This window comes from Balearica regulorum, chromosome 4, assembly GCF_011004875.1.
Source record: "Balearica regulorum gibbericeps isolate bBalReg1 chromosome 4, bBalReg1.pri, whole genome shotgun sequence".
NCBI lineage: Eukaryota > Metazoa > Chordata > Aves > Gruiformes > Gruidae > Balearica > Balearica regulorum.
In genome coordinates, this window is record NC_046187.1 from 79,811,381 (window position 1) to 79,830,022 (window position 18,642).

An 18,642-nucleotide genomic window follows, 5' to 3' on the forward strand; every position below is an offset into this window, starting at 1 on the left:
CAAGGAGGAGTTACATCAGAATGAATTTCAGCCCAGTTCCTCAAAGAGATTGCAGTGCCAACTCTTCGGGGCTCCCTAGCATGTCACTATTGTCCGAAAAGTGTAAGGAATGCTATTTTCTTTGCTCTAGGTGTGCAGCTCATTTCAGACACTTTCCTGTAACTACAAATAGAGTGTAAGACAGAACAGTAAACTCTAGAATATCCATGAACAATTGAACCAGGATGCATTTCCTCTGCCCCCAACTCATCACTATTTAAAGCAGAATATGTAATGAAGCTCACACCATGAACTGCTGCCTACAGTTATTCCTGATCTTTACGGAAGTCTTTAAAGCACACTAATCCTCGCAGAGGCTTCTTTACACAGACATTTCTATACCAAATGTTTCTGGGCTACTTACATTATACCATATGCTCCCAGTCACAGTTACTTGCATCACTGACCCTTTCAAGTTAGAATTTTAATAATAGCCCAAGCAAATTTCCATCATTAGCGTTTCTCTTTTTAATCCCCCACAGAAGTTTCCATTCCTATTTCAAAAACATTTAAGTTTTCTCCAACACACAGTTACTCTTGAGAGAGACTGGGGGGGGGGGGGGGGAAGAACAGCAAGCACACTTAGAAATTTAAGTCAAATGCATGCTTGAAATTATTATGTAGATCATGCAATTAAGATGAAAAGTATGAATAAGCTAATCAATAACCACCACATTGTGAGTTTTTTTCTTAATATTCCCAAACTTGATATGAACTTAAAAGTGAAGTTTAATTAAAAACATAGTTATACGTTCTGTGAGGTTGGCACAGAACAATAAAAAAGGATGTATAACATAAATGCTACGAAGCATATATTAGTTAGAAGCACCATGCTATGGAGAGAATAGGTAATTGTCAAAGACTAAGCTGGCAAAGCTTCAGGTTAAGGAGAGATTCAAAGAATAAAATATCCAGCAAATCAGAAACCTATGCATCTTGTCTCACGCTCCTCATCCATACTCTTTCGCCATCACTCCCTGCTTCATTTGCGCTTGTCTAAGGGGAACAGCTTTCAGGCACTAGCTGTCATTCTTGCTTGTAAACTCCCACGCAACCTTGGAAGTAACAGAAGATTGCTCAGAGCCTGAGGAGCCTGGAAGCGTTGGCTCTGCACACACCTATGCATAAATCTTGTAGGTGCCAGTATACCACAAAAATTGGCCCTGTGTTAACAGGCAACAGTCCCTGATACTGAACTGACTGACAGGTAGTGTAATCCAGAAGAAAAATAGCTTTCTAAGAACTGGAAGATGCCTACACAGCTTTAGTAACTAATAATGTTGACCTTTTCTATTTGAATTGTCACTGCCATCTCTCTTTCTATTGCATTTTGAAGACCCCCCAGTTTTGTTTAATTCTTTATTTATGCACTCATCTAAAGACAGAAAATAATACCTTTGTAGCCTGGGGAATAGCATGCTCAATAGAAGCGGCAAAGAAACAGGAGGGATAGATTAACAATATGTATGCTTTACAAAAATAATGGATCCTTTTTGCTCCGAAACATACAATGGGCATATTTAACAATGGCGATGTCTTAATATGTAAAACAACGTTATATACAACACAAAAGATGCCAATATGTCCTTAGACTAGTAAGGTGTCATCTTACAGCTTCTGTGCAAGAAATAAAACAAAGAGAGGGATACTTGGAAGGAGTGAGACAAAAGGAAATTATAGCACACAGATGGTGGCAAGATTTTTTTTTAAAGTTTAAACAAGCATGCAAGGGAGAGAGAAAACAAAACCGTGAACGTTGGTCACTCTGCTCAAGGCTTTATCAGTTCTCTCTGATCTTCCTCTGTTTCTGTTAGTCTTGTGGCTTTCCAAGCAGAAAGCATCTTGTCATGTTGTCAAATGATATCATGTTGATAATATGCATAGGTACCTTCTCATTTCATTTAATATCTTTATCAATGATCTGGATGTGGGGATCGAGTGCACCCTCAGTAAGTTTGCAGATGACACCTAGCTGGGCAGGAGTGTCAATCTGCTTGAGAGTAGGAAGGCTCGAGAGAGGGATCTGGACAGGCTGGATTGATGGGCCAAGGACAGTTGTATGAGGTTCAACAAGGCTCAGTGCTGGGTCCTGCACTTGGGTCACAACAACCCCAGGCAACGCTACAGGCTTGGGGAAGAGTGGCTGGAAAGCTGCCCATCAGAAAAGGACCTGGGGATGTTGGTTGACAGCCAGCTCAATATGAGCCAGCAGTGTGCCCAGGTGGCCAAGAAGGCCAACAGCATCCTGGCTTGTATCAGAAACAGTGCAGCCAGCAGGACCAGGGTGGTGATTGTCCCCCTGTACTCGGCACTGGTGAGGCTGCACCTTGAGTGCTGTGTTCAGTTTTGGGCCCCTCGCTACAAGAAGGACATTGAGGTGCTGGAGGGTGTCCAGAGAAGGGCAACCAAGTGATGCAGGGTCTGGAGCACAAGTCTGACGAGGAGCGGCTGAGGGACCTGGGGTTGTTTAGCCTGGGGAACAGGAGGTTGAGGGGGAGACCTGATGGCTCTCTACAACTCCCTGAAAGGAGGGTGTAGCCAGGTGGGGGTTGGTCTCTTCTCCCAAGTAACAAGTGATAGGACAAGAGGAAACAGCCTCCAGTTGTGCCAGGGGAGGTTTAGATTGGATATTAGGAGAAACTTCTTCACCAAAAGGGCTGTCAATCCCTGGAACAGGCTGCCCAGGGAAGTGGTGGAGTCCCCATCCCTGGAGGTATTTAAAAGAGGTGTAGATGTGGTGCTTAGGGACATGGTTTAGTGGTGGGCTTGGCAGTGCTAGGGTAACAGTGGGACTTGATGATCTTAAAGGTCTTTTCCAATCTAAACGATTCTATAACTACAGACCAAGCCACACAATAGAAGGGGCCTGGAAAGCAGCAGCCAAAGGGTAACCCTACTCACTCCCCAAATTTGCAAGATAGTTATGTGGACAAGGTAACCACCCAAAAGTCTAATTCATTCCTACTTGTCTATACCCATACTTGTCTGGTCTTATACCTGCATTGCAAGTTACTGTTTTCAGATTTGAACAACACCCAGCGCAACACTGTCTTGGCCCACTGATGCTACAGTAACACAAACAATAATATTGGGGTGCATGACACAAAAAAGGTAGGAGAAACCTCTCTCAAAGTGAACACCTCATTAAATATTGCTATTGTTGCACCAGAGAAGAATTCTCAATTATACAGAAGGAAATTCTCTACTATACATGTGATACAATTCTGCATTTGTCTGGAAAGTTTAATACTGTACCACATCTCAGTTCAAAGCATACTTTTCCTCCTAAAACTTTTTACACAAAAATTGCCCCTATTCATGTGAAACAATTTGCTTTACAGGAACAGACCTCTAGGCTATCTAATGTCACATTTTGTATCTGAAAAGTAGATGACAAAACCTTGCAACATGCAGAAGTAATTCACTACCAGACGAACATTCTTCTAACCTCCGGTATTTTTCCTTCTTTCAGTGTTTGGACCATAGGCAAATTAGCTATACTTGTCCTAAGTATTTTCTAGTTCCTCCTTGAACAATGACAAATTCTCACCCCATCAGGGCTGTACAACTGCATTTTTTAAACAAAGATAGCTTTGAGTATTTTTATTTTTATTCTGTCATAAAACAAAAAGGCATGCTTGCATTCTTAACTTCTCAGTAGTTACTGATACTTTGCTGTATTCTTAACATTCTCCCGCTCTCTTCAGCTTCACCAACGGCTATAACCAGGATAGTCGGTCATTCCCCCAATTTGTAGCACCAACATTTTTCTCGAAATAAAAATAAAATACTGATTTATATAATAGCACCTACAGACTTTCCAGCTTGTTCACAACTTCATTCTTTGGGTTCTTTTGGATTTCATTCTTTTGGGCTCCCTTCACACATGAATAAGAGGTGGTGTAATTCTGGCAGCAAAACAAAGCTCTACAGTCTAAATAGCCACAAGAAGAGTGCAGCATCCTACTCTGACAACTGCATTTAAATGCAAACACAAAAATTAAGAGTCGTGCTGCAGTAACTATGGTCCGACAGCGACTTAAAAAAATCTCAACTGTCATTGGTCTACTCAATTTCAGGCTAAGCTTATAGTCCACCTAAAATAAAGATCATCTGACTGGGGAGATCTGATCTCATATATACACACACCACACGTACGGGTCTTAATGTTGTAAATCAGCTATACAATTGTTAAAAACAACTGTAAAGGTGCTGCAGCCAAATTTGCTTCTGCTCTTGAAACCTGAAGAACTTATTCAATGGCAGGCCAGGAAGGATGTGATCCCATTTAGGCCAGCAGCTGCTCTAAGTTCCAAGCCTGACAAGAAGGACAATATATTGCAGAGTCAACATATAAAACTCAATACGCAGGTAAGAAACAGTTCTTCTGCAAGTGAGCTTTTTTGTCTGCTGCAAGGTCAAATGAACCCTGCAAGGATCCTCCACACGGAATTAAGAGGAGGATAGGGGGAACAAGGTAACCAGCTCTTTTTTCCCTTTCTAAAATAGCAAAAAGGAGAGCTCCATTTCCTCGTGCCTCCCCAGAAGAGGATGGAACAAAAGCCCAACGCATGTTGCTCCTAGATTAACAACACAGCATGAGTTCCAACAGTTCAAGGTAAGTAGTTTAACTCATGATCTTAGGAAACCCATCCTCCATATGAGAATAACTAGAATACATCAAGCTCTGTAATCTTACATCTCCTCCAGGCACCTGTGGTGTTTAATAATGTGGGCAGAGAGAGATTGACTATTCTCACATTTCTCACCTCCTAAGAGTTTATCATGACCCTTTGACTATATGCATTTACAGTGCATTTATTTTTCCATATGGCTCAGCTACTTGTTCTGTATAGCTCAAAGTCAAGGAAAGTGACACGTACCTTGTGAACACTGGTCCAAGAACTTGGGAAAAAGGAGTCTAAAAAAACCAGAAGGTTGTATATCAAGATTGGATATTATTATTTAAGTAAAGCATTTACATTCACTTGGACACTGACAGCTAGAGTCTTACTATCCAACCCATTTTCATGTTTTCTTTCTTCAACCCATGTAACTGGAACATCCCTATAGGTTATGTCTTTCAGGAACTCTTCCCCAAAAATCAGTTTTGCAGATGGTTTTAATTCTTTAATGGATTTAAGAGCTAATTTCCACCACACAATCTATTCTGTATTTTAGAAAATCAGAAAGGCTTCAATATTACTTTAATTCCTATTTAAACAATAGGAATTTCAAGCTTGCCCTAAAGAATTGTGCCTTCCAAACACGGCGGGACGTCTTCATGGAAAGACTGTACGTACATAATGACTTCTGCACATATCGTACCAATTTCTGGTATTGTGTTAGACAAGCAACAATTAAAAATAGTTCTAGAGGAAAGATAGTATTTTATCTGTTCCCCTTCAACTACCTCTCCCCTGCCCTGGCTTACTATTCGACATGGGGAGAAGCTTCACCCTAGGCTAGAAAGAGCTAGATTTCTACAGTCATGAACTTTCTAAGGCAGAGAAGAGTTTTGATTTTCTCGACTGCAGAAGTTTCAAGTCAGACATTAAAATCACTCTTCTCGATTCGCACAGTGAAATCGCCAAAGCTTCCCAACTGAAAGATTTGTCATTGCCAGTACATGGCTACTCGTAAGTTCTTATCAGAAGAAACTTCAAAGCGAGACACAAATAGTCTACAACATAGGCTAAGCCTCTTCCTTCAATTGCTACTGCACTTCAGGAGACAAACAATGTTAGTCAAAGGATTGCAGGCTACTGCTGCTATAAATACTACTCACTACCATGACCAGTAACACATTAGTAAGTTTAAAAAAAAAAAAAACGCTAGGAATGGAACTTGTTCTTTCTGTAATTATAAGAAAGACAAGTTGAAACAGCACTCCAGCATCAATTCACCAATATTTCATGTAGTCTTTAATTTATTTACAATCTTTGTCACGGAGACAAAAAGAAGCAGCAAGGTAATGTTTACTGACTAGTGCAAAGTACAAGCAACATATTGGTTAGTTTTTTAAAAACAGCTAGGAAGTTTAAGGAATGCACTGTTATAAAACAACTGGGCAGTTCACCTCTAAGCTGTGATGCACAGAGTTTTATCACCAATAGCAGCAATGCTAAGAACTCTGAAAATTTTAACTGCTTTAACTTACTTTTATCAAACCAGCTGCAAGGCATAATTGCAAAATTTAAGTATTACAATTTTACAGACAGGTCTATGAAGTTAGTTCCATGTTTGGTGAAGTGCAGAGCCCATACATACACTATGAAACAACAACCAAATCACACTATTTAAAAATGTCAGTGACTTGGCTTTGCTGCCGTTTCCTCCCCACCCTGCCTCTGCAGTAACCCAGGATATCAGATTTTAATACTTGCAATGCTTTTGCTTCCGTGCTTTGTCATTCTCTTCAACAAAACTTGGGACTGCTTCCCTAAGATCCGTATTTTAAATCTGTAAAGTCTTCATTTAACATCCAAAAATAGTGACACAATCAATAACCCAAACTGAGATGCACGTCTCCATTTTTAGTCACAGTCACAAAAAGATTGTAAGAAAAAGAATTTTTAAATAAAGCACACAAAACAGGACAGCTGATTGTCCAAATTTTACAAAGTCCTTAGCCAGAGTATACATAATTAAGCTGTGTGCTACTGACAATCTTTGTTTATTCTTCCACAAGCTTAACTTTAATTAATATTATATATAATTATACCTAGTGGAAACCAAGTGTCATCATTATAAACCAAACAGCACTTCAAAGTTCATCCAAAATGGATTACGCAGTAGTTTTATAAGATTTAAGACCGTTCAATGGCATTTAACAATCATATATCTCTAATTATTATAAAAGTGATCTCAAACTTACAAATCTATTTTCAAACTAGTAAAAATATCTTAAAGTATACCTATGTTCCATATAGCAACTCAGTGGCTCAACACAAGTATTAACTGCTCCAATGATGAAAGAAGACTTCACATCTGGGTCAGGATGAGTTTGCAGAGCCTGTACAACATCAATAACATCAGTATATCTGTAAGAAAACAAAACGAAATGGGGTTTCAGAGAAACAGAACAGCATATTTCAACATCCAGTAAGAAATCAATTCCTTGCAAGAAGGTTAGATTTCTAAAAAAGTCTACCAAAATAGTTATAAAGCAGTTCAAAACTTGGGAAATCCCGATAAATTAAGCTGACTGCAAGTAACATGAAAAATATAACTATTGACAACTACAACAGCTTCTGCCAAGCGTATTAATCACTAAGTATGATTCAAGTAAAAAAAGGAATTAAAAACCAATACCTCTCACTTATCAGCATTCTAATTTAAGCATGCTTCTATAATCAACAGGTCCATTTTCTATCAGTACTGCAGCCACTACTGTATTATACTTCTGTATGACAGCAAAGTTTAGGCAAACTTGAGTTTTTACTCCAGGTGTTTATTTCTCAGCCAGTTACAATCTTCTCTCAAAACTGTACTGTCAGTTATCAAGTTCATGGACTATTTAGAGAACTCCAGCTACTTTAGAGCTGTCTATACCAACACTCAACTACCCAGAAAGAACAGAAACCTTGTAAGTAGCCATTCCTGAAGCCAGTGCTGCTATCAGAATATCAGTTATTTTGCATATCATTGGACTTTATATCACTCCTATTAACTTCACAAAAAAATAATAATAATCTGTCTCTAACATGGAAAAAATTATGCTTTTTAGCACTATGGACCATAATGAAGAAAATGATAAGCTCCGTATATGTGCTGTTAGTGAAAAAGATGAACACTTGACAGCCTGGAACCAAAACCATTCCAGCCAGGTTAGGGTAGCACTTCCCTCAAGTTAGTTTATATTACCTGCTAATGACTCAGAAACAGAGTGGGCAAACATACTGCAGATGATGTTAGTTCTCAAATGCTACATTTGAGATGGAAATGTCAAACAGATGGCTCAGAGTCTTCACCTTTATTCCACAAGAAAACTGGCATTTATCTGAAATATGTTAACCAGTTTTACTTCAATATCGCCTGCTGTATCAAGTGAATAGCGTATTTTTGACAGCCTGCTTTCTGCTAGTAGTTTTAGAGCTCCTAATCCCAGAATCATAGAATAGTATAGGTTGGAAGAGACCTTTAAAGGCCATCTAGTCCAACTCCCATGCAGTGAGCAGGGACATTTTCAACCAGCCCAGGCTGCCCAAAGCCCCATCCAACCTGGCCTTGAACCCTGCCAGGGATGGGGCATCCACAACCTCTCTGGGCAACCTGTTCCAGTCTTTCACCACCCTCGTCATAAAAAAATTTCTTCCTTATATCTAGTTTGAATCTCCCCTCTTTTAGTTTAAAGCCATTGCCCCATGTCCTATCACAACAGGCCCTGCCAAAAACTCAGCCTTCTTGTCTGTTGTCACCAGTTTGCCAGTCTTGCTCATCAGGGGGGTACACTTTCTTTGACCTTCCTTTTCTGGCTGACGTACCTGTAGAAGCCCTTCTTACTATTCTTTGCGTCCCTGGCCAAGTTCAGCTCCATTCACACCTTGGCCTTCCTGACCCCATCCCTATGCAACTGGGCAGCGTCCCTATACTCTCCCCAGGATACTTGTCCCTGCTCCCACTGCCTGATCATTTCCTTCTTGCCCTTTAGTTTGACCAGCAGGTCTTGACTCAGCCGTGCCCGTCTCTTGCCTTCCTTGCCCGATTTCTTAAACCTGGAGATCGAGAGCTATTGTGCTCTATGGGGCCTCCAGGAAAGCTGGAGAGGGGCTGGTGACAAGGGCAGGGAGTGACAGGCCAAGGGGAATGGCCTGAAGCTGCAGGAGGGGAGATGGAGATGAGATGGGAGGCAGAAATCCTTCCCTGTGAGGGTGCTGAGGCCCTGGCCCAGGTTGCCCAGAGAAGCTGTGGCTGCCCCTGGCTCCCTGGCAGTGTTCAAGGCCAGGTTGGATGGGGCTTTGGGCAACCTGGGCTAGTGGAGGGTGTCCCTGCCCATGGCAGGGGGTTGGAACTGGATGGGCTGTGAGGTCCTTTCCCACCCAAACCTTGTTGGGATTCTATGAAAGTTCTTAAAGCTCTGCCAGCTCTATTCTGCTCCCTCGTCCCTGAGGGTGGTTTACCGCAGGTCCTATTGACTAATTCCTCGAACAGCTGGAAGTTTGCTTTTCTAAAATTCAGGATCATGACTTTTTGCCTGACCCACATCCCTCAGGACTGCAAACTCCAGGAGTACGTGAACATTGCAGCCCAGGCTGCCTCCAATCTTGACATCACCAATTAGCTCACTTGTGTTGGTGACCAACAGATCCAGTATCGCATCGCCTTTGGTAGGGCAGTCTATTACTTGGCTTAAGTAGTTATTGGAACATACCATATGAGAAGTGATGTGCATAAATTGCATAAATATTTATTTGGATAGCAACTCGTACGCAATATTGCCTCTCTTTCATCTTATCTTTTATCAATCAGAACTTTGAAAGTTTGTGTCACATTTTTTTGTAGCCAATACTGCCAAAGAATCAAAGCAAGGCCTACCAGAAATGCAAAGAAAAAGCAAGCATCTACGCACACAAAGATGCTAAATACTTGCAAAAAAGCCAAGATTGGTTCTTATGCTTACTGTAGCACACTGATTCTCTGCTTAAAAAATTCAGTAAGAGTCACAGTGGCTTAGGCTTTTAAGTTTCTGTTTGGAGGAAAAAATATTGCAAACTGAATGGACCATTTAATTCTGGAAACTATGAATTTATTAAAGACTTTCTAGCACTCACTGATCTTTCAAAAGTTTAAGGTACTGTAAAGCACTTGAGAGATATAATTATAGTCTTTATGTCACAGCATATCACACTTCCTAAAATTAATTTCTATTCTGAAGCAACTCAAATTAAAATTTACCAAAATGTGCTCAGTCATCTAATGCCTTAAAGACAATGGATCTTCCTCTGAAAGAATGGGGGTGGAGCACCTCCCTATCTTTTCATCAAAACAATTTCAATGTTTTCGCAAACTTTCAAGGAAAATTATACATGAAAGGTAGGGCGAGAACTCAGCTAACATGCTTTTCTACATTCTGTAAAGAGTTGTGCATTTATTCCATGTTTTTTTGTTTTGTTATCAGCAAAACACAGGTCTGTTGGGGGAAAAAAGTAGCAATAATTCATTTGTGTACTAACAAGGACTACAACACACAACATTCCCTCTAAATATTATGATAGTCCAGGTCATATTCAGTAATATTCATCTGCAGCTCTGGAGTGCGAGTTGCAACACAATCTCAAGGTCTCTCTGCTCTGTTGCCCTCATCTGCTTCTATGCCTTTAAAGACACAACCAGTACTGCTGAAGTCTTTAAAGACCGATAACCAGCATGAAGAAGTCTCACCAGCCTTGGAAGGGCAAATATCTCTCCTTCCAAGACCTCTGGGGGGGGGGGGAACCACCCCAAAAGCAAACCACACACAGCTGCACCAATAAATGAAATGCCATTTAACAACAGTCTGAGATGCAGCTGGAAAGAACAAGAAAACTTCTTTTGAGAAGCCAAAAATCACAGTTAATCTTCTAAATAGGGAAGAAGAACCAAATGCAGTCCTTCCTTCCATATGACTGAAGGAAGACTACAGACACCTTTTTTCCAATGGAGTAACAAGCAATAAAATTAACAGGTTGCAGAAAAGCTGAGTTTAGTACATATGTAAAACAGAATTCAGAGTACCACACTCTAGCACAGAAATTTGACTGCTTCAGAGTGATGGGAAAGTTTAAAAATTCCTTGGAAATAGGAAGGGAACAGAAAATTCCTTATTCTACGCGACAGTTCAAATGGTTTCCAACATTTACCCTTGCAAGACCACTAAGAGACGCTTGTTCTTCTTAGCGTAAGTGGACTGACGGACGCTGTGGTTTTGTTGAGCCTCCACGACACTAGAGAGGTAACGCTGGAAGTGGGTTGCACTGAAACATTCAGGACTATCCATAGTTTGCCGATAAACTATCCACCTAAACAGAAAACAAGGAAAGAAGTTAATGTTCTGTGACACAATAGTTCTGTTTTCTTTTTATTTTGAACCAACAGACCAAAAAATAAAATTGACAAGCCCTAAGATTCCACATCTCTCATACCACATGGGAAAGAGGAATTTACTTGGCTTTCTATCATTTCAGCATAAGCACATTCTTTACATTACTGCCAAAAGGTTTTGCGTTTTTTTGTTGTTGTTTTTTAATAAAACAATGCACACCAGCTTCTTCAAAGCTGCACATCATATGAGTAATTCTGATCCTTGTTAGTGGTGCAGTAAACAAAAATTATATGAATCCAATTCAAAAGACTCTGGGCATGAAAGTATTTCATTGCAAAAATAAAAAGTAACAATGACATTTGCAGGAAAACATGATGAAATATATTATTACAGAACATTCAAAAGTCACCTTACATGTTTGCCCTAAAAACAGAACTACAAAAGTGTTCTGAATCAACTTGCTAATAGCAAGACACTGAGTTAAAAGTAACACAAAAAACCCAGTCCAGAACATTACTAAGATTAAATGCTAAGTTGTTTGGCTGTAAGATTTAAAAGGATAAGAATTTCATTTTATTTTCCAGAAGCCATATCAACACACTGAATAGCAAATTCTTACAGTAGATTTATCTTATTGCCATACAATAGATGCCCTGAATATATCTCCTGCTATTGTAGAATAGAAATCAGGTCAGATTAAAAACAATGCTGCAGCAAGGACTGTTGGTATAGTCTTTTCTACAAGAAAAAAATCCATTTTAGACTCACTACCGCAACTCAATAAATGTAAGCTCTTCACCCATTTCCTTCAAGTTGTGTCAACTTCATGCTTGCTTAAGGCAGGGTTCATTTGGCCCTTCTGAGATTATTCTTAATTTTTTGCAGCATCAGTGATAGTTCCAGACACACGTCATAGATCTACGGCGTTACCTGTGGTATTCTTAATATGCAATATCAACAAAGAAATCTCCTGTGCTATTTTCCTTGTCTAAATGTCTAAATTCTAAGGGCAAATCTACCTAGCATAATACAGTTAGATGAGATACCTGAACTAACACAGAACTGAAGTAACACACCCTACCCTACGGTGTGATCTGTAGAACTAGTTAAGGTGCCTCATAATATTTACTGAATTTATTCTTATAACACATCTGTTTACAAATTAGAAACTGGCATATTAAAATAAATAAAATGAAACACATAGTTTAATTTCCTTCATGCTGAACACTTCTGTGGTGATTAGTATGACCACTGCTTTGGACTGTAAAACCAGAACTGTACAAACCTTCCGTGCTCCTTGTTAAAAGTTACAAGAAAAGCGCACAGATCGCTGCAACGACATCCTGGAAGACCAGTTATAATGGTGATAACCACCTAAAACACAGGGTACAAATAAGAAGTGGGGCAAATTGAAGACTAGAAACGAGCTACAATAATTGCATACACATAAGGCTTCTATCTTGATAAAATCTTAAGTCTAAATGCAAAATTAAGTGACACTAACCACAGAAACAGCAAGATAGTGTAGAACTGTAATTGTCTTTATGCAATTACTCAGATATGCATCATTTTAGAAAGATGCCTTTTCTCTTGGTTTTCATACCTTAAATACAGTGAAAGGATAATTAACAAATACAGCATACTATTATTAAAACCTTTACATTAAAAATCTAGCCTGCAGTATTAAAGCAAATGTCAGACAACACACTGCAAGAGACACCAAACAGGTTTCCTATGACAAAAAGCGTACGTTCACATTCACAGAACAGTATTTGAGCAAAAAGGTTCAAAAAGCGACGGTGTACGTCAAACAAAGAGCAACTCTAGGTTTCTGATACTGACCCAAGCATGCTATACACAAAATTTATTCCAGCAAAGCTGCATTTTGAGTAGGGCTGGTAAGAGGCTGCACAATAACAGCTCTAACATACCAACAGCTTTTCTGCATAAAGCACTTCTGCTTCCATTATGTGTGTTTCTTGTGGTATTTAGACAGGGATCATAGCAAAGGAACACCGAAAAGCAGTCAGAGCCTATCTCCAAAATGTGTGTATATATCTATTTCAACACTATATACTGTAGTCTGCTACAGAAGTAAGCAGGTGAGTTTTGAAGGAAACACAACTAAAACAACTCTGTGCTGAACTTGATTTAAGAAATTACGTCACATTGGTAACCAGTCATCACACTGCATATCATCCTGCCACTGAGAGACAAATTACCTCTTCCAGTTTCTAATTACATGATAGCCAGCTGCAGGCTATTTGCATCTTGTCCTCAAAAATCACTTTTGGATGCTCACAGAAAATGAGTAGTCATGATATTAGAAATAGAAAAGTAACTCAGAACAGAGGTACTAAGTGTGCATGTTTTACAGAACTGGGTATGAACATTGTAAAAATATTTTTCTTTTTTTTTCTTTTTTTAAACATACACAAAGACAGCTAAAGCAACCTTAAAATCAGATTTTAAAACATCAATAAGAGTTTATTAATTAATACTTAATTTAAGTGTCAGTATGGTCTCTGAATTAGATCCCAGGAAATAAGTCTGCCACCGTATTGCAATATTCAAAGAGAAAGACTATATTCCTGCTGCTTTGACTTTCCTGCTTACAGCAGGTTTCAAATGTTGGAAAGTTACAAGGAAATATTTTCTCTGAAAATGCTATTTAAAGCACTCCTTAAGTTTGACAGTTGTTATTGCCCCTATAGAGAACTGAGTGTTCTACAGATAATATCAGCAAATGTTAAACATCATGTGCTACCTCTATGCTATTTAAAGGACTTTTATGTTCCAGAGAACAATTCAGTTAAATTATTCAGCAATTCATAAAAACAAGCTACTGCTTTAGGGCTAACTCTTTCTGGACATTAGAGAAAACTGTTCGCTTGAAGATCTATGCCTCATTTTCTGCCTCTCTTATCAGGCTAAAGGGCCATTAGTGCTTCCAAAAGATTGTTTAAATGAGGGAAAAAAAAATAAGTAATACAATCAGGAAAACAGGGCAGAGCAATTTATTCTAAGAAACAGACTTGATGCGAGTTCAGGGTGAACTGGTGGTACTGGAGAAGGAGGGAGAGCACAGCTAAACATACATCTGTACTTACTACACTACCTGCAACAGACCTAGTGAGAGAGAGAGTAATTGCTAAATATTCTATACTAAGGGTAGGAAGTACTGTTGGGGTTGCTTCCTTACCTTATCGCTTTCTGCTTTGCTGTCAGGAATGATTTCTGACTGTTGCAATAAAACAGGAAGATGTGCTCTCATTATTGGCTCGTGACTGACGCTGCTGACTGTAAAGTGTTGCACAAACCTTTCAAAAAGAAAAGTTTTCTTTTCTTACAATCAAGACCAAAAGATTTCATTCATATAAATAGTTGGGAAATTACTAAAATAAGATTGTTAAAATGTCACACAGAGGCTTCCTAGAGAGGAAATAATTTATCTCAGAATAAAAATATCTCGTGTGAAGACACAGTTATTAAATAAGCAATTTTTAGAGCAGTATTACATATACCAAAATATTTTTGTATTATTGCTGACAAAAGTGATCCCTTGAAAACAAAAATAATTTCTCACCTCTCTAATTCTGGAAGAGCAGCAGATATTTTCAGCTCCCTGCATCTTTCCCCAGAAGGAAAAGACAAGGCGTTAAATAGCTTCTGAACACTGGAATGCCTAAAACAAGCAAATTTAGTGGTTAGTTAAAGGAGAAACCTAGAAATCTACCTTCTTTAAAGCCGATGGCTACATAGTAACTAGTACAAAAAATAAAGAGAGTGTTGCACTAAGAATGCAGCAATTCCTTTCTGAATCATTATCAAAACCTTCAATGAGTGACAGGATTTTTCTGATTATAGCACACAGTTAATGTATAATTGTACTGGAGTAAGTGGCATGAACTTACAATCTCTTTTGCTCCACAGACAGGAATTCTTCCTGGACAACCCTTAAAGATAATCCTGAGTTTGTCTGGTTTTGCCACGAAGAAAAAACCTGGAATGATCCAGACATATGCATAAGCATCGTTATTTTGCAAAATTTGTTTTAAATTTATTTAGGATTTATTTTTGTTCACCTAAAAAAATACACACATTTTAACTAGCCACTAAATATTTCACAATACTGGATTTGCTGCAAGAATTCAAAATATGGAAGAAGTCTCCATAGCTTCTCTTTGGCTAAACTGGAACTGCTTTATGAAGTAACTTTACTGAAATGGTCCAGTTTACCCCAGCTTTGAAAATGGAGGGGAAAAACCCTAGGAAAAAAATTTATTCACCAAAGTAACAGTACCATTCACGTGTGTCTTTTAGTCATAGCATACTTCGCTGATAAAAATGCCACGTATTTATAGTCCAACTGCTGTACAGCAGGAACTGAATTAACATGTCTCTTTTAAGTAGTATTGTAATTTTCAGGAGGTAAGATTGCAGCAATCATTTCTAGAAATTTAAGAACAGCTCTGTTCTCTCGCAAAAGGAGCCCTTCGTTTCCCTAGGGAACAGTATTTTGGCTCGCATCCTATTGCTCTAGCCAAGTCATATTAATATGAATGGCACTCTGAACCTAGAAATCAGATTCAGATGAATCACACAGTCATTTAAGTGTTTGGTATTTCCCTTCTTTTAACAAGTAAGGCAACAGCCATTGTCATTTTTCACAATAATTTGCTACAAGACAAAACAACTGGGGGGGAAGACTGCTTTCCATTAACAAATTGGCATCCTAAAAACACAAGGGTACCGAGATAAAAAACATCAAAATAAAATAAACTTTTGATATTAACAAAGACAATATTGCTTGTGTAGAAAGATCCACACAACCAAACCACCACTTCAAAACATATATAAAAGACTAAGGAAAATGCCTACAAGGGATGGAAAGAAGGACTGGTCAACAGAAAATTGTATTCTTTGTTCCTAGCCCTTTGACTTCTAAAGTGAAAACACAGGTCAGACTGAGACAGAACTCAATGGAAATAAATTGGTCCTTTTTGTATAACTTACCGAACATTTAAAAGAAGAGCTGCTATGGCATTACAGAAGGTGAAGAAAACCAGAGATATCGATATATCCTAAAGCCTAAACAAATTTTCCTCCCCTACCAGTTAGAGTGAGGATGTGAGAGGTACTGTCCTGTCTTTGTGGGATCTGCAAACCAGATGCCAGTTCTGCGTGCTCCAAATCTTACAACCATCTCACTTGCAAGAAATTTAATACATTCAGATCTGGAGAGGCGAGTAATTGCCATTCCCTATTTCAAAGAGGCTTGGCATAATTAAAGCCTAGGTCCAGTAAGCAAGGTATCATGACATGCGATTGTGGAGGAGTAAAACTAGTACCTACATTTTAGTGAATCTTTGTAACTACAGGTCTGTGGAATGACTACTATGTCCGTGTGACCTCAACAGCATGCAGACTTTTAGAAAAAATTTTGGAGAAAATTGATAAATACCTGAAAGTAAATACTAACAAAATACAATAGTATGTTTCTATGGCTTACTCAATCAGCTACACTTGATCTTATGAACAGTTTTCATTCATGAGATGACATCTTCAAGACAAAAGACACATTTCATCTACTTGAACTTGAGCAAAGCAACTGGTATGGTGCCAGATGAGAAATTGTTAAACTGAAGAAATTGAAACTCAGTATAGAACTGTTTGGCAAAAAGCTAACTCAAGGGAAGATAAGAATAAATAGCACCAAAATAAATTTTAAAAACCCCAACAAAACAAACAACCAAAAAATCCACAGCAGAAGGCTGGGGACATTCCCCAGCAGAGTTGCTTAGGGAATGCCCTGTGACACATTTTGCAATAAATTTGGCATAGACTGAAGTGAATTGACAGCATTTTGGGGAACTAAATCGGGAGACAATCTGCACAGCATTGAGATGCTTCATAGAAAACCAGATCAAACTGTAAGAACGGAAGAAACAGAATGAAAAATAGGAGGAAGGTAAGTATGAAAGCAAGAATGAGTACACAACATTTCTAGAATCAGCTGGAGTATCAGGGGGTAGCAAAAGAGAAAGGACCTGAAGGGGTTTCTCAAAAAATAAGCATGATCTATTAAATCAAGGCAGCAGTGAAAAGTAAAGGCAAATGAAGGGTACCTCTGAACATTCTTAGAAGACAGAACTATTACTGCCTCTGTACAAGAAACAAATACCCTCATCTCAGATACTACACGAAGTTTGGGTATCTACAGCCAAAAACCAGATCAAAAGAAAAGTATTACAATGATCAGAAGTAAAGAGAATCTTTCATAAGCATAGATTAAAAAGGATCTGGTTTTTTTTTTTTTTTTTTTTACTAAGCCAAATAAGCCAGAAAGAAAAGGTCCAAAATTTCTGAATACCTCAAGGATGTCCGCTGGTAGAGCAAGAGAAAAAAACAGATATAAGAGCAGACCTAATAAAATAGGCTGAAAATTCAACACCAAACGAAATATTCCCAACCACTCACATAGTGGAACAGTGGGAGGAATCTAAACACTTAAGGTAAAAGGAGGAGAAATTTTATGGTAACATTAAAACTATCAGTGGGGACTACTCACTGAGCTAGGTGGTCTTTTCCAGTCCAGTGTTATGACTGCATACTAAAACACTTGTGAAGTCCTAAAATCTCCAGGCTCATTTCCTCAAAAGTGCTATTGTTATAAAGGTTTTGTTTATTAAAAGCCTCTGCATTACAATGCATGAAGCCAATCTACTAAGAGAATAATACAACGCCATATGGGATACTTAAAGACTTTAACAAACCTTCCCTAAGGATCATGATCCAAATGTGTCTAACCACAAAAAAAAAAAAACCCCACAATAGAACCTCTGCCACTACATACAATTCCTGTAGCCAATTATACACCAGTGCTACAGTTAAAAAGCAACTACTAGAAAACAAGCTTTTAGAGTGCTCACTGCCTTCGGAAGACAAAATGAAAGCACATGGCGAGCATTAACGAGCAACGCAATCACCAGAAATGCATACACAAGTTAAAAGTTTCTCACACATGCAAGCTCCTAAGATCAGGAGTGATAATACTGCTGGGAAGGTCCACATGGCAGGGCAGCCCACTGCACGACAATCTCAAGTCTGCAAGGCAGATGCCATAGGTGTCACAGAGAATCAGAGTTTCTGGTTGGAAGAGAACCTCTGTAGGTCTCCAGACCCACCTCCTGCTCAAAAGCAGGACTATTGCTGGCACTACAGATCAGCTCAGCCATGACTTTGTCCAGCCAAGTTTTCAAAATCTTCAAAGGTGGAAATTCACTGTCTGGGTGACAGGTTCCAGTCACTGCACCAACCTCCTACTAAGATCCAGTACGAATCTTCAAACCTGCAATCTATGGTTACTGCCCCTTGTTGTGTTATCTGCCACCACTGAAAAAGTTACCTGTCACAGTCCTTCCTACTGCAACACCCTGATTTTATACACAAGATAAGCAGCCTCAAAAATCACATCAGCCATCTCTCAATACCCTCTGTGAATCCCACCCAGCTTCATAGAGGAGGTTTTCAAGATATTTCCTAATTTGATGCGCCCTCGGTATTAACTGCCCCTTCTC

General features: G+C 39.0%; 1 protein-coding gene across 2 annotated transcripts in view; it reads right to left on the reverse strand.

The window, feature by feature from the left end:
• The window catches only part of DNAAF9 (dynein axonemal assembly factor 9), a 78,546-nt gene that overhangs the window by 12,831 nt on the left and 47,073 nt on the right, over window positions 1-18,642 (reverse strand). For both annotated transcript variants that reach the window (XM_075752829.1, XM_075752830.1), the window contains 7 exons: window positions 14,977-15,065; window positions 14,649-14,747; window positions 14,265-14,382; window positions 12,348-12,436; window positions 10,881-11,039; window positions 6,957-7,082; window positions 4,923-4,960 (listed from right to left, as the gene is read on the reverse strand). In XM_075752829.1, the coding sequence (XP_075608944.1) occupies window positions 4,923-4,960; window positions 6,957-7,082; window positions 10,881-11,039; window positions 12,348-12,436; window positions 14,265-14,382; window positions 14,649-14,747; window positions 14,977-15,065 (718 nt within the window). The remainder of the gene's footprint in view (window positions 1-4,922; window positions 4,961-6,956; window positions 7,083-10,880; window positions 11,040-12,347; window positions 12,437-14,264; window positions 14,383-14,648; window positions 14,748-14,976; window positions 15,066-18,642) is intronic.